Source organism: Diorhabda sublineata, chromosome 3 (genome assembly GCF_026230105.1).
Source record: "Diorhabda sublineata isolate icDioSubl1.1 chromosome 3, icDioSubl1.1, whole genome shotgun sequence".
In the NCBI taxonomy this organism is placed as follows: Eukaryota; Metazoa; Arthropoda; class Insecta; order Coleoptera; family Chrysomelidae; genus Diorhabda; species Diorhabda sublineata.
In genome coordinates, this window is record NC_079476.1 from 8,353,974 (window position 1) to 8,370,988 (window position 17,015).

Genomic DNA, 17,015 nt, shown 5'->3' on the forward strand with positions numbered 1-17,015 from the left:
CACTTGCAGGTATCTGTTGGAAATATTGAAAATATGATAACAGATCACTATATTTTGTGTACCTCCGACGATCTGGCCAATCTAGGAGCTACTCAATCACTGACAGACCCCGAATCTGCGGTAATAATCCTTTAATCGCAGATTAAAGAACATTTTTAGCTGTGGGAAAGAGAAAACACAAAGAAGAATGGCTCCAGGATACGGACATGCCACAACCTTCATAAGTGAAACAAACACCTCAGACTGGACGGCAAATATACTGCAGTTAATCAGAGGGGAAACAAAGACTCTGGTAGGACTAATCACATAACAAGCAGGTGTGGATATCACAGATACAACACTGCTGGTTCTGTGGAATAGAGGAAAAACTATGATAGACATCTTCTGCAGTTGTCAAGCTCTTATTATAGGAGGAAAATCCTGGGATTTGATCAAATGGAAGCAAAGCACAAAGGATTCCAATGGACTAAGGGAAGATAGAAACTTGCAAAGGGACTACTCTGGTAATTAAAATCGACAATGCCTCCCCGTCCTTAATATTAGTTCTGGTACTTTCTGACTTTAGTGTTTTGATTCAATCGTTAAGAAAACAATTTAACAGATTAGGTGAAGTCACTTTACCCCTGAATTTTACTAAAGATCCAATACTGCGCAACAGCCATGACAATAAAGTCGCTGAAATTTGTGCTAGTACGAATTTATGATATCATTGCTAAAAAAAGTAGGACACGTATATAGTATCAATTTCGAAATAGTATTAAAAATGAATACAGATTTTTGACACAAAAAATTTTTTACTACTGATGAACCAGAAGAGAAAAAAAGTCTTTTTTTTTAATTCTGGTACATTTATCAAAGTATTAGGTCTCATACATAGAAAGGTATTTAAAAAAGAATGAAAATTATATGAAAATTTGATACACTGGCTGATTAGTCTGGGATAATTTCCTTGATATTGTCTACCGAACTACAATTATTCCTTTATCGATTGTTCTACGAGGAAGGTCCCAGAAATACCCAACCTGATCTAGAGATGGATTGAAAAATACCATTGTATTAAAAAGTACACAATCTATAAAGCATATGTTTCAAGTTTGAAGAGGCCACGTTGTTTAGTATTTGTTTGGCAGCCATTAATAGTGAAAGTTTTCAGGGAATTTGTAAACATGAAAAAAATTTGTTGTCGTTATGTGATAAAATACTTTTATTTGAAATCAACCAATATATAAGCTGAATTAGATACTATTTCAGGTGAGACTACTCCTTCGTTATCAATAATATTATCAATAAAATATTGGGTAGCATAGTTTAAAAGAGGCCGTACGATCTGGGAAGACCAGCATCGGAGTGGTCGACCAAATGAGGTGACGACTAAAGAAATCCAGAATCGGTACTGGATGACGGAGAGTGAGCAAGCTAGCAGACATACTAGGCATTTCAAAATGTGCAGTACATCGCATATTAACTGAAAATTTAGGGCATGAGAAAACTGTGCGCAAGATAGGTGCCGCGTTTGCTCACTATGGAACAAAAACAGCGTCGTTAATGTTTTCATCAAAGATTTAGCAGAAATAAAGTCGAAATTTTTGTGCCGTAGATGAAACGTGGGTCCATCACTTCACACTTGAAACAAAAGAGCAATCAAATCAAAACAATTGACCGAAAAGGAAGAACCGGCTCCAAAGAAGGCAAAGACCGTTCCATCTGCAGGCAAGGTCTGGCGTCGGTTTTTTGGGATGCGCATGGGATAATTTTCACTTACTATTTTGAAAAAGGAAAAAACTATCAACGACGAGTAATATGCGAACTTATTGTAACGTTTGAGCGAAGAAATCAAGCAAAAACGGTCGCATTTGGCTAAGAGGAAAGTTTATTTCATCAAGACAATGCACCAGCTCACACATCCGTTACTGCAATGGCCAAATTATTATTATTTTCTGTTCTGAGACTAAAAAAAATGGCTCGGTGGTCAAAGATTTTCCAACAATGAAGAGGTGATCTCGGCAGTTAATGGCTATTTTGGGGAGCTTGACGATTCTAATTATAAATAGGGTATCCAGCTTACTGAACATCCAACATAAAACATCATCGATTTGGTACACGTCGTTTGAGATCGTAAACTGCTATGGCAGCCTGTTTTTTACAACGAGAAATATGCCGAAAAAAAGGTACACGCGTGAAAGTTTCTTCATATTACTGTAAGAACAGTAGTGCAATAGTTCCAGAAATGTATCTAGTTGAAAAATCCCTGCCAAAAGCGACTCAAAGTTCCGGAAAATCCATAACTTCAACAGGTTTTCACTTCCAGTAACTTAAGGATACATGGACCAGTATTGAGCGAGCAGAGCGTGTGGCGTACAAACACCGGGCTCTAGCGGCTCTATGAAGACCCCAACCCGGTGACAGAAGTCAATAGGGCCAGATGGCTGGGCGTGTAGTTGTTCGTTCGATTAACGAATAGAATAGTTAAAACAGCATTTACAGAAATGTCGAATCTTCTCAATTTCCACATCACTGTGCCTCAACCGTCCTAGTCTTAACACTCTCCGGGTCAAAGTTCCCTCCCAAATTCCTCGAATAAACCGTGCCAACCGTCCAGAGCCATCCTCAACTACAAGGAAATTCACAAACAAGCATCATGCCAATCAGTTGTTATGTACCTCTTGGAAGAACACTGCCTTCATTTCTCTAAACTCACACGCTGTTCACCACTTGCACCATTCCTATTGACCATCCTTCGCCTCATCCCTACCTTTCACTTGAATCGCTGTCAAATCCAGACTGGCCCTTTGACGTCGCCTCCCAGTTTTATATAGATGTCTCATTTAAAATTTTCGATTGGAAAAATCTCTATCATTCTTTTCGGCTACAACTATCAAACTAGACTAGACAAGATGCTGAGCTTGTCATGTCACAGCTAGAAAAGAAATAATAGTTTCCCATCTCGTCAAGAGATGGCGCCAGATACCTCTATTCTATATATGTCACAATTTTTTTACTACATAATAAATTTATTCCAAATTAGAGACTCATATTCTGTGCCTCTGGTGTCAATTAAGAGTATTACATGTTAAGGTAAAATATGGCATAACTACGGATAATTTCTAACAAAAATAGACACTTACATGCTTCTATTATAGGCAGCAATACATAACCAAGTCCTAAATGTTTTAATAAAACGGCGTAAAGCACTCTACCAATTTCTTCTACTGGATGTTCAAAAGAAAAATCCACTCTAGTTAAGAAATTATTTGCCTTAGAATGCTGTTCTACAATAGCCAAAAACGCTATCACATATGGATCCTATAAAAAATTACTAATTAAAATTGAGTAAAACTAAAAAAAACTTGAAAATATTCCTTATAGACATAATTTGCAGAATAAATTTTTTAACATATTTATGGGACATGGGACAATTATAAAAAATTAATTAATCTATTATTAATTATTTAGATTACTTTCTCTCTCTCTCTCTCTCTCTCTATATATATATATATATATATATATATATATATATATATATATATATATAGTCCACCAAAGTGGACTAACTTCAATATATTTTCCGAGCTTTCGAATACTTATGTATTCATCGTCTGTGGAATGATTAATTAAGATTTTTGGTGGTTTGGAATCGTATTATTGTAAAACATTTTAAATCTCATAGGTTTCAAAATTCAATATTCTAATTGACATTGATAGAATTAATGATTATTTATTTTGATATATCTTACACATCTCATTTACTAACGGAATCTATACTATCGGCGACTACGCTAGATTTCTAACCTTTCCAATGGTTCGCAGTTGAGAGTACGGATGGTGCCAGTTACCGTTCACTGGGGAATGTTTATCTACATGAACCAAATATCGTCACTTTTTGACGTTGTCTTCAGTTCGGCTCTCACGCCCGAACGAGGTTTGTTAAACCACTCTGATAAGACGTAATAACGTCGAAACTAGTCAGTAGTTACAAACCCCTTCTTGCAGCTACGAGCTATTGCGGATGTTAATAACGACAAAAAGGTCGATTGACATCACGTTCTTCAGAGAAGATTGAATTTCGAAATTATTTCAGAGGTGAATAGTAGATATTTTGATACATAGCAAAGCAAAACTTCAACTTTTTTATTGAAGATTTGTCAATTTTGGATAAATCGTCCTCAACGCATTAATGAAGCAATCCTTGGTCGGCGGAAATATCATTGTGATGGGATCATTCGAGGAGCATGGGTGTTTATCCAAAATTTTCCATTCCTTTTTTCAATTTTCCAAAATTGGAAAAAGTAATGTTTTATTGATTTTGCGAGTTTAATTACAAAGCACTTGATACATAAAATATATTAACCAAGTGCTAAAAAGAAAGATCAAGAATTTACTAGTTCGGAAAAGGTGGTTGAATAATTAAAAAAAAGGGTGATTTCTCAACGTCTATTTACTTTTGAGATTATTAGTGGTTGTACTTGTGCCCCGCTAGATAGTTGATGTGATTAAATTAAAAACAAGCCTACAAACTAACTACTTTAAAAAATTAATGTAATGGGGCTTCGCATGTTTTTTCTCTAAAGGGTTAATATATAAAGAGTGGTATGTTTTCAAATTAACTAACCATATACGAATAGTTTCTGATAAAATAAATATGAAAAGATTTGGTGAATTTAAAAATATTAGAAGTATTGGCATCTGCTATAAATGATCTATTTAAGTTTAATAATTAAAATTTAATAATGAAATAATTATATTGTATTTCGAAAAGACAATCTTTTTAATAAAGAATAATCATTCTGTATTTTGGAAACACGATATCAGTTTATCATTATCATATTTCATCTGATTTATTTCATTCAACTATTTGATGTTTCTGATTATGACAGAATACATGCAAAATACTGATAATACCATATTTTTGGAAACAGAATAACTTATTTTGGAAACGAACTAGAACGCATGCAAAAGTATAAATATTGAGTTGCTAAAGTAATTGACTGACTCATTTTCTACTAAATGCAGTCGAAAACTCCAAAAAACGGGTCAATTTTCATTCTTGGGGTTCACGAGTCATGAGGGTTGCTTTTTGCCCCCTGTAGCGCGAGCGCCACCTAGTAGTCAGATACGACAACTAGGCGTCTACCATATTGTTGATGCGTTTTTCGTAATCATAACACCATACCTTTGTCTTTTAATACTTTTAAAGAATAACTGAAAGATGGTGAACTGCGCTGTATTGATAGGACACATAAATGAGTCGTGGGGCGCTTGAAATTTCTATCAACTTCTTTTCAGAAGCCTAGACTGATGGAAAGAAGTGTTAAGGATGGTACCAAGGACTAATTACCCATATTGCTTTTTTTACATCTACTATACACGAATCATTAATCTGTATTCCTGATGAAAACGTTCAACGTTAATAGTGGGTTTTTCGCACAGGAAATAATGGGACTGAACAAGACTCCGTAAAATACTGGAAATATCGAAATGTTAAAGATGATCTGAGACTCTGAATTTATTAGTTATACTCAAAATCATATTAACATTTTAATACTTTAAGTTACAGAAATTATCATTTGAAAAGTTTAGTTTTAGAAATTCCGAAATAAATTTCCTTGAAAGATCCGATTTTTTGGTAAAAAAACTAATATTTAAGTCAACCTTGACAGGTATTTGACCAAGAGCTACTGTTTAATATATTTCAAGTATAGGGGCATTGGAATCAGTCAAAAAGGGATGATTCGTTGTGTGAAGCAGGTATTCTGACACCATTGGAGAATTACCTGAATAAAAGAAGAAATAACCAGCCTACTCGCTCTCTTCTCCTAAGAATGACCTTAAAGCGTAAGTCAAAATGGAGAGAAGCTCCAAAATTTCCCCATCTCAATATATGTGTATATATAAATCGGTATCACTCGGGATCTATTTTCTATTAATTTTTTTTTTTAGGATAAATTATTGTTTTTAGGAGGTTGAAGGAATAGATGAATATTTTTAAAGTGTATTTCCATATACAAAAATTAACCCGTTTAATAAGTTTTCAATCGCCTCCATAGTTAGTTATAAAATCAATTAATCCTTTACTGTAAAACCTCCCAGTATATGTTGAAAAGAGAATCGTTCTGTACTACATTATTTTTCTTTAATTTATACAAATCCTTAACTGGTTTTTAAATTCGCTATTTTATTAAAATTATATGACTAACACTTACTGATAATCTACTTTCTGCTAAGGCATTAATGAATGTTTTAATTCTCTCAGTTGGTTGCTGAAATACTTTCAAAGTCTTCTGAACCATATTGACTTTTGGTTCCGTTGGAGTGTTTTCTGCTGTCGAATTGGTACTCCTTGAATCTCCTTTTTCATCTTCATAAGGATTTGGAGGTTGGTCAATCTACAAAATAAAAAAATTAAAATAACGTGAAGCAAAGTTTTGGATTTAGACATAAAATATGACATCTATAAAAAAATCGTAACCATAAAGTAAAAGTCTATAATGAAAATGATTTATTATAGTTGAATTGAAATGCGTATTTTTCTTAAACACAATAACTTTCGTAGTTTTCTCTCTCATTCTAATTCTTTCCAGTGCGGATAACAAGAGAAGAAAACCAATTTAGATACGCTCTTCACAAGGAAGTAAACTGGAACAATATTATATAAGTGATATGAATAGTGAATTTGTATACTATAATTTGATTTGATATCATTGTAAACTGAAGACTGAATGGGTTCAAGAGTTGTAAAATATGCTATTTGATTGGATTTTTGTATGTTAAGACTACATACTCGTATGACTGATATGATGAGCCAATTAAGTATTTAAATAAAAAGTCCTCAACTTTTCTGCTTGAAATGTACAATTATCTCAAGAGCTTTACTTAAAACCAATTGCAGCCCTACCTACTTTTACGAAAAAATGACTTTACTGCGTTTTTTTATCAACTATCTTTTATTAAAAAAGAATTTTCCTTTTAAATTGTTTCAATAGAAAATTGATTTTTCTGATTTCAATTTGTTCAAAAATTGGCTTTTCTTTGTACAGTTTGTTTCGATCCACTGAAACAACAATTTTTTAGAGATAATTTTGTAAGAGAAGTTTTCCGAATTCAACTTTGTCTGACCTAGGAGGGAGATTGATAAAGGTTTTTTTAGATACTGTAAAGTAACAGTTCACACATGATTACAAGTAATTATCGAAAAACAATTAAAAAAACCTTGTTCAAAAAAAATACTGAATTCAAAATAATCAAATTATTCTGGATTGAGGATTTGCTGAATATCAAAACCCCAAATTAGCAAAATTTTATTTACCAAAACGTTTGTCTTAATATTTTTGGCACAAAATATTCAAACATATAGTTTTGTAATAAGTATCTTTAATGAACTTTTTTTTTAAGTGCTACAAATAACGGATTAGTAACTAATAAAGTTAATAACTTAAACTAAATGGAGATGCCCTTGCTCCTCAACTAGACATAATTTTATGTGAACGACTATTTCGCGTATTTTTCTAAAAATTCTACGCCATAAATGTTCCGCATTTTCAGATTGACACCCTCCATCATACAATTTTCGAGATAAAACTGCCCGTATCTTCAATTGGACACGCCTAAGGTGAATTATGGAGATTATCTTTTGTTTTGGAACAAAAGTAAGTTATTTTGAGATAGTCAATTTGACTTGCCCTTGCATAATAGCAGGAAGAAAAATCTGGCCTAAACATTATATCATCTCAAACTTGATGTTGACTACAAAATCAACTAATTTAGTCAGGCAGTTGTTAATATACCTTTCAGAATCTACAACTTCCCCCTTACTCAACCCACATAAGGTCTGGATATACCTCTTGTCAAACTTTAGCAGCGAATTTGGCTTTTTTTTTTCTATAATTCACATTGTTAAGGTACTTTTCTATATTGTCCATATAAAAACCATCGCTTCATTCCGAATAGACAAGTGTGAAGTATTTTGCATCGTCCATAACAATGACTCTCTCATTCGTAAAATTAGTTGACGACAGGGCAATTTTGTCTTTTTCGGTATTTTTGATCATTTCTTGCCTTTTCCTACGATACGGTATTTTTTTACTGAAACCCCGACTTGTCTTCTGTTCTTCTTACGGGTCTTTCTGCTTTGTCGAGTAAACATTTTTGGTTCTTCACTTTTAGGGAAGTTCAGACAGGATATTCCTTTTTCGTATTCAGCTATAGCACGTTAAATTCTTGGTTTTGAAAAATGGGAACTATGTCAGGCTTAAGGATCAGTCCAATCATATAAATGTTTTTTCTTAAATCCAATTTATAATACATTTTAATTCAACTCACATAAAAAAGGATTTTTTTTTTATTTACAAAGCCATTTTTTCAGTGTATTATTACAGCTAATTTTTGAACTCTTTAATTTTATGAAAAATTATTGGAACATACGTTACTTAATGAGGCATAAACAACTATTAATGTTTGTACGAACAAAAACAACCTAGCCTCAAAGAATTTTATGTACAAATAACTTTTGCTGGCTTTTTTAACTCAATTTGGTGAATTTTTAGCCAAGAAAGAATAGTGATATACGTTTCTTCTTATTACTGTAAACATGAGTATGGACATTATCTTATTGGAAGATTACGTTATATAATGCCTGTACAATAACTGATTACGAGACATTGAAGGGTATAATCTAACAAAATAAATTCTTTTGAAGAATATTTAGATTAAAAGGCTGTAACTTTTATATTTTAAAATGTAAAATTACCTGAAGGCCTGCACTTAAAAAGGAGGACTGTAACCATTGGCTATGGGATAATTCTTCTTGTGCCAAAGACATACTTTGTCTTAAATTGAACGAATGCAAACCTAATAAATAACCCAAGTTTCTTTCAGCATCTAACAACATTAGACACACATTTAAATTATTCAGATTATTTTGTTTAATTTCATTTTCTGGTTGACAAAAATTACCGACGACATAGTTTTCCATTTGTTGCATTAGCTGGCTACTTTGTGGGCTGTTATTCAAAATATGGCCTACATCTTTACCCGCATATTTCTGAAGAACCTGAAAAAATATTGGTAGGTCAATTATCTATCTATAAGGTTTCATTGGAAACAAAATAATCCGTTGAAATGTTATATTGCACCTTGAGTTTCTCAGAAGACGCAATTTCATTTTATAGATGTGTGGGGGTTAGCTTAACTCCAAGTTTGATAGAAAAAGGGGTGCAAACACCTTTTTCGTTGTATCTCGCGAACTATTCACCGTATGTAAAATTTGTTAAGACATAATTTATGGCAAATCGCTTTGCCTACAATTATTTTTTTAAAAGTTATAAACTAAATAGTGCAAAAACTTCCTTTTTTGTGCTACAACTTTTTTTTGATTTTACAAAACAATTACCTCAGTAAAATCATTTAGATCGTCTTCTGAGGATTATTTTTACCTATTTTTTTTTAATTTGAGTAATTTTTGAGGGACATAGAGCGCTCCAAAATTGTTGAGTCACTTCAATATTCAAACATTGCGGCAAAACAAGGCGTTTGCTTTAATTTTATTTGTTTTTTTTTCAACATACTTTTTCAGATTTTTTGCAACATTCCTATATTATTTATTATTTTTGTTGACTTTCGTTTTTACCATGCAACCTACGATATTTTTGTTACCATGAAGGTACAAAAAAAGTATTTTGGACTCGGTTTTGAAACGTTTTGACAATGAGGCAAAGATCATTGCTGATCGCATAGATAATGCCATCGAGGATATTTTTGCTTACCTGCACGATAATAGTGAAGAGTACCAATTTCTAATGACGGATTTAATGAAATAGATTGAAGGAGATTACATTATACAGAAACGTACGGTCTTATGACATTGTATTTTTTAATGAAAATGGACAAGGTAGTATTGTTTTCTTCAAAGGTTTTATACATAAAGTAGTAACTAAATCATTTTATGAAAAAAATGATTATCATGAAGAAAGACTACAGAAAGTCAGAGATGCAGCTGCAATTATTCTGGAAGATATCACAGCGTTATAAAACGAACCCATAACCACCTTCAGATGATTTTTTATCATCATACATTAATACCAGAAAATTATAGGTAAAATTAATCCTCAAAAGATGATCTAAATGATTGATCTGAGGTATTTTTTTGTAAAATCAAAAGAAGCAGAAAAGCAAATTTTCAACAAAATTTTGTAGGCAAAGCGATTTGCGACAAATGTCTGTAGAAATTTTTCAAACGATGAATAGTTCGCCAGATATAACGAAAAAGTTTTTACATCCCTTTTTCTAACATAGCGGACAAGGGTTGCAGTCCTACAAACTTGGAGTTAAGATCCGACTGAGCCCCACAGTGGAATAAGTAGCTACCATTAAAAACTAAGTTAGTAACGTTAACAAAATATTTATATTAAGGAACTACTATCTATATGGGGACTGAATGGTTAATTGATTCTCTTGGGTTAAATTAAAATTAAAAAAGAAAAAGAACTTTTGACAAGGTAATTAAAAATGACTACATATACTAATTGAGCGTCAATGTAAAAAAAATAAGTAGTTACAGAAACGTATCCGTGAAATCCATATTCCAACGTTAATCCATTATTGTTGTCTTGTGTTTGACCAAGTACGAGCCTTACTGCAAACTCAAGACTCCAATAGATTTCCTATTAGTTGAGAACGTAGGAGCAGAAAGACGGAGAGTAAACATATCGTCAAGTTGATGATGACTTGAAACGTGATCTGCTCATTCATGACTTTTTTCCATTCCAAGAAACCTATCCAAGGTGTCAATTGTAATCCTGAACTCAGTTCTTAATTTTGACAAAAACTGGTCCATTTAAGATCTATCCCCAATCAGAATCCTATCCGTTAGGCTACTGAGGGCTCTGTCTTGAGGGAGAGTTGACGAGTCCGCCCCATCAATATTAATTCGGACAGTTTAGCCTGATTCAGCCTCTTCAATTCGACATTGAAATCACGCTGAAGGAAGAAGAAGTGAGTTTCTCATTGGTAGCATTCAGTGTATTCGCCAAAAAGAGCTGAGCAAGCGAGTCCTTGGTTTCGAATTCATCCTTATTCGAACCATCAGCAGCCAATGTCAACTTACCATTTACGAAACATCCAAAACCTTTTAATGCTTCAGCAGTAAGGTGATTTGCCTTTTCCAACGCGACCAGTTGCTTTGTTCCTCCAGTTTCTCAATAGAAGCCTTGATATTAAATGATTCTGACGTGCTCATGATCAACTATCACACAGTCATACACCAGCTCACAAAACAAACTTGATTAAGGCACGTCCATGTATTCAACTCCTACAGTTCGCGTAAATCTGGGCCCATAATCTCTTGGGTTAAATTGAAAAAGGAATAGAACTTTTGACAGTGTAATTAAAAATGACTACACATACAATTTGAACGTCAATGTTAAAAAAAAATAATTACAGAAATCTTTTCGTGAAATCAATATTCAAGCTCTAAGTCCATTGTTGTCTTGTGTTTGGACAAGTACGAGTTAGGTAGCTCCGACAGATTTCAGTGAAATTATAAGAATGTACAGAGCAAATAAGAAAATAAGACTCATCGGATACTTCAGTGATAATACAAGAACAATTTCCAAATTATCTTTACAACATTTATAAAAGATTCATTCTAAGCACTTAAAAAATATATAATACATTGGAATCTTACCTCGTTCACTGAAGGATTATCACATCTAAAATCCTGTACATCATAAACTTTATTATTAATCACAACCCATCTACCACCATCCAAATTGTGATTCTCCAGATCAGCTTGTCTTATTAGAGGTAAATCATCATATATCTTGTGACCAGCGTTATTTGGTTTAGTTTGAATGATTCCCTGCCAAGCTATATCATCTGCATCATGTAATTCTATATCAGGCATTAATCTGCAGAATTTGTCTATGGATTTTAAAACGTCATTAAATACATTTAACCAGTTCATGGAACTCAGAAACATTTCCATCTCTTGCTCGAGTAAAATTAAGCATACTAATAATTCAGGAAGTAGTATACCTACGGAAATAAATCAAATTAGAAACGAAAAAAAAAATACATAATAAATGAGTTTTTTAGTATCAATAAACTTGCTTATTATAGTTAACACAGTTAGATATGTCATTTAACTGCGTAATTTGAATTACATGTATGAGGAAAAAGGGCGAGTCATATATTTTTTATAAATGAAATGGATAATAATAATTTCAATATAATAAATTGGCTACAAAAAATATTCAGTATCACAGACTTGCTCCTCATTTTTGATAATATAAAATTTATCTTGTATAATATCGTTCACTGAAATCTGTTACACAATTTAATTTTACCATAAAAAAACTATAACAAAAGAACAAGAGTAATCAACCCCAATAAAGGGATATGTAAGCTTCCTAAGTGCTAGGCATAATCCAAGAAATTAAACGGCATTATGATGATGATGATGAATATCATTCACTGAAATTTGGCACACAATATAATGTTTACAGCATATTTGACGATAGGTGATTGCACCATTACAATCACACTGCAGTCATATTAGCCAATTACGAGGTTTTCATAATTGTATCTGTGCATCTAATAGACACCGACAAAAGTATGGAAATGGAGGACAAGAAATAGAATCAAAACTGAGTTTTTAATTTTTCTATGCTTAAGGTTTCAAAATTTGATAGTTGGCGATACTTGCGCCGTTTGCATTAATGCTTGAGTCAACACTACTTAAGCTTCTACTTAAGATTTTAGTTTCTTTTTTTTTTTAAATGAAAACTGAAATTTTTTCACAACACACATGCTTATATCCTCAAAATCAAAGCATGATATCTTGTCATAGTAAAACACGGATTCCTATTATAGAATATTGATTCATGGAAAATAGATCAATGGAAACGAATCTCTGGTTTACTGTTGGAGCGTCTTGGTATCTTGGAATATTCCAAACTAGATGTTACACCATGAACTCCACATTCCGACAATGTAAGAAAAAAGCCACAAACACTACCAAAACTGGAAAAACACAACACCTTACTACTTGTACCAATCCACGAGGCAACAAAAAGGGTCTTGAAATTAAAAATAGAATGATGTATCCCTTGACTGTCTCCGGATTAAACTATTAGTTGGCAACTAAGTATTTTCACTTTTGACTGAGAGAGCCTTGCTTTATTTTTTGAATAACTTATGTTCGTGCTGTACTTTGACGTTTGTCACGTGATACTGGTCACATTGACGCAACTTTAGAAGCAAGTTACGTGTGATTTTTATTAAAGCTATTAGTTGTGATTTACACACAGAGTGCACGTGTCAGAATTGGTATAAAAAATTTCAAATTTCGTTTTTTCCTTCAAAGATGAGCAAAGTTCTGGTCGGCCTACTGAAGTTGATGACCAAATCAAAGTCATAATTGAAGGGGATGAAGAGGCTGCGAAGAGGTTACATGTATCGCACACAACAATTAAAATGTCTTGGACTAGTTAAGAAGCTTGATATTTGGGTTTATCAAAAATTGAAAGAAATTCATTTAACACAAAGAATCAATAGTTGCGATATGCAACTTAAACGAAATGAAATCGACCCTTTCTTGAAAAGAATCATCACTGGTGATGAATAATGGGTCCTATACAGTAACATAGTTTGAAAACGATCATTGAGTAAACAGGATGAGCCAGTACAAACCTCATCGAAAGCTGAAAAACAACAAGAAAAAATCTGCTGTCACTTTGGTGAGATTACAAAGGTGTTGTATTTTTTGAGCTGCTTCCAAGGACCCAAACGATTAATTCTTATATTTACTGTAATAATAATAATAAGCAATTAATGAAACTAAATGATATAATCAAAGAAAAACGGCCAGAATTGTCAAATAGGAAAGGTTTAGTGTTCCACCATACTAATGCAAGGCCTCACACATCTTTGCAACTCATGGGAAACTGTTGGAGCTTGGCTGGGAAGTGACGCCACATTCCCCATACAGCCTTGATCTAGTACTATCTGATGTCTATTCATATCAAAGTTTACAGAATGCTTTGAATGGTCAACTTTCAAAAATGACATTGACCTTCAATCGCAACTGGTTAGGTTATGTTTTTTACAGTATAGATAAGACTTGATCCTGTTAGAGTTAACAGATGATTTAAGTCTATAAAACTAAACAGTAATTATACCGACATTTATTAAAATAAATATTATCAACAAATTTTATCAACTGTTACATTGAACATAACTGTTTATATTAGTTTAAGTTACTTTTTAAGGTGAACAAACATGGCTAAGAGAATCTCGCCATGTTTGCTCGCGTCTCCAAACTGATGAACAGGTGTCAGATTACTTTGTGCTTTGTATTACTTTGTAATGTAATGTACTGGTAAATAAATAAATAAAATGTTCATTGAATATACTTTATAAAATTATGTCAGAAATATAATTACATACTACTTAAATTTCGAATACATTTATCAAAAAAGCGGCCTTTTTTAAACCCTGCATACATTAAAATAGTTTCTTTCTTGAAGAATTTAGAATGTATATTATTTAAAATAATTAATTAAGAAAGTAAGCTGATCTGTATTTTAGTTTATTATTTATTTTCCATAAGGAAGATAGTGAAAATGCAAACCTGTTTATTGGGTTACGTGGAAAAACAAAAATTGAGATGCTATTGTTCTTCAATATGAATTGAACTTTAAATGTTCGCAAAATATACCAACAAAACAATTAGAGATTTATTTTGTTTATAACATTACCAATAATATCTTCTTTCAATATCTGCAGGACTATCAAGAAGTTCTTGGGATTTGCCACGCAAACATCGTATGCTGTATTTAAAGTCATCGTTATGAAGCATGTGAAACAATCCAAATACTTAATTAACAACGTTTCAGCAGTATCTGCATATTCGGATGTTTTCAAGTGTAGTTTGCCAATTAACAACCTCTGAAATCGTTGTAAAAGCTTTAGACTTGGTGATGGTAAATATTTTTGAGATGGTAATTTGCCTGTTGCACCAATTTCTTTGATAGTTGACTGCGTAACGACACTAATGTTCCTAGAATAGAAAATAATAAAAACTGCATAATTAATTATTGCTTTAGATTTAATCTACATACATCATAGTTATCAAGGATGTTTATAGGTATAAGAACAAGAGTTAGGGCTTTAAAACAAAGGAAACTTTTCCATTAAACCTAACTAACACTACTATATGGGAAAAGTCTGAAAGTAGGACTGAAGACAATTCCCATTTTTACGGACCGCCATACCGCACTCTATTTGTAGAGATTAACTCAAGTTCCAATTTTGTGAAAAGTAGCCCAAATTATACTAATCCCTCTTGAAGACACTACATCTTACAGACCAATAAGCCTATTACCAGTTACGTCACAACTTCTTAAAAAACTACTGATTGAGAAAATAGAACCGATTCTAAAAGCTAGAAGACTAATACCTACCATAGAACAAGTTCATCGAGTGTCAAAAAAAGTATACCACAGGGAAGTGTACTTGGCCCGATCCTTTATCTTATGTACACAGCTGATATTCCCACAAACAACAACGTAACTACCGCAACATGCGCAGATGACACCGCCGCGCTAGCATCTCACCAGGACCCAGCTATGGCCCCTGATATATTGTAGACAAACTTGGAGACCATTGTGGCTAAAACCTTGAGGAATAAAAGTAAATTAAAATAAATCTGTACATGTTACCTACACCCAATGGAGAGGAACCCGTCCAACTGTAATATAAAACGGGCACCTTCTAAAACAAAATGAACGAGCAAAATACCTTGGAATTCATCTGGACCGACGACTAGCCTGGAGCACACACATACTAACCAAGAGAAAGCAATAAGGTCTAAAACTCAGCAAACTGTATTGGTTAATAGGTCGAAAATCCCAACTAACAATCGGAAACAAGCTGCTAATATACGAAGTTACACTAAAACCCATCCAGAGTTATGATATCAACTATGGGGCACTGTATCTAGCTCAAGTATAGCGATTCTAGAAAGATTTCAATCGAAAGTACTCAGAATTATTGTAAATGCTTCTTGGTATGTACCCAACAGTATTATTGCTTGTGATCTCCAAATTAAATCAGTTAAAGAAATATCTCCCTTCTCCCAAAAATATTCTTACCGCATCGAAACCCTTCCCAACACATTGGCTCAACCTCTAATGAGACTTCCCACCCACCGAAGGCATCTTCCGTGTGATCTGCCTAACAGATTTAAGTGTCATAGTGATGTATTGTGTGGTTATCCCTCAATCAAATGTTTTTTCAAGTGAAGGAAAATTAGCACTGAGTAATTCTCCTACGACTCAGTTTATATTTGCTCAATGTAAAATTTTACAGATTGCAAATAAAAAAAGGGGTTAAAAAAAACTTAAGTAGACATCGGTATTCTAAACATGTTGGGTAATTATAGTAGTCACAGTTAACTGGTTATTGGTACATCGAGGATTATGAGTGCAACGCCAAAGCAATCGAAACGACCAATAGACTGCAAGTGTCAATGCCTTATGTTAAACCAACCCCTTTTGCGACGTTGTACAATCAATAACTAATATGGTAATAATGGATGGGGAATTCCCCAAGTCAAAGAATTGCAAAAACAGTTAATATTATAATATCGTTAAAATACATGGAGGATCTGATAAGTAGAAACTATCAAAACTGTTTGTTAACTGCTCAAAAGGTATCTAAAATTGTAGGGGGTGTGAATTGTGGTAATTATTAGAATAAACTGCGGAGTACACTTTGCTCTAGTTCTCGGAACCACTGCGAAGGTTAGTGAGAGATCAGTAGACTAAATAAAAAGGAAAACATTGGTATTTACTTTCCAGTCCTTGATCATTAATAACTAGTTTAAAAAAATTGTAGAAAAAAATATATATCTTAAGATAGTTTAACAAATTTTAAAGTATCTAAATGACCACAACAGGTCTGAAATAGTAGCAGTGGATTAGGCAACAAGCCAACTCCATGAAATTGTTATATGTCTATAT

General features: G+C 33.1%; 1 protein-coding gene across 4 annotated transcripts in view; it reads right to left on the minus strand.

Moving 5' to 3' along the window:
- The window catches only part of LOC130442199 (E3 ubiquitin-protein ligase HERC2), a 100,768-nt gene that overhangs the window by 61,279 nt on the left and 22,474 nt on the right, over positions 1-17,015 (minus strand). For all 4 annotated transcript variants that reach the window (XR_008909677.1, XM_056776322.1, XM_056776324.1 and 1 more), the window contains exons 17-21: positions 14,751-15,052; positions 11,678-12,027; positions 8,744-9,046; positions 6,201-6,383; positions 3,126-3,303 (exon numbers count right to left, since the gene is read on the minus strand). Coding sequence is in view for 3 of the 4 variants with exons in the window: in XM_056776322.1 (XP_056632300.1) it covers positions 3,126-3,303; positions 6,201-6,383; positions 8,744-9,046; positions 11,678-12,027; positions 14,751-15,052 (1,316 nt within the window). In the remaining variant the exon portion in view is untranslated. The remainder of the gene's footprint in view (positions 1-3,125; positions 3,304-6,200; positions 6,384-8,743; positions 9,047-11,677; positions 12,028-14,750; positions 15,053-17,015) is intronic.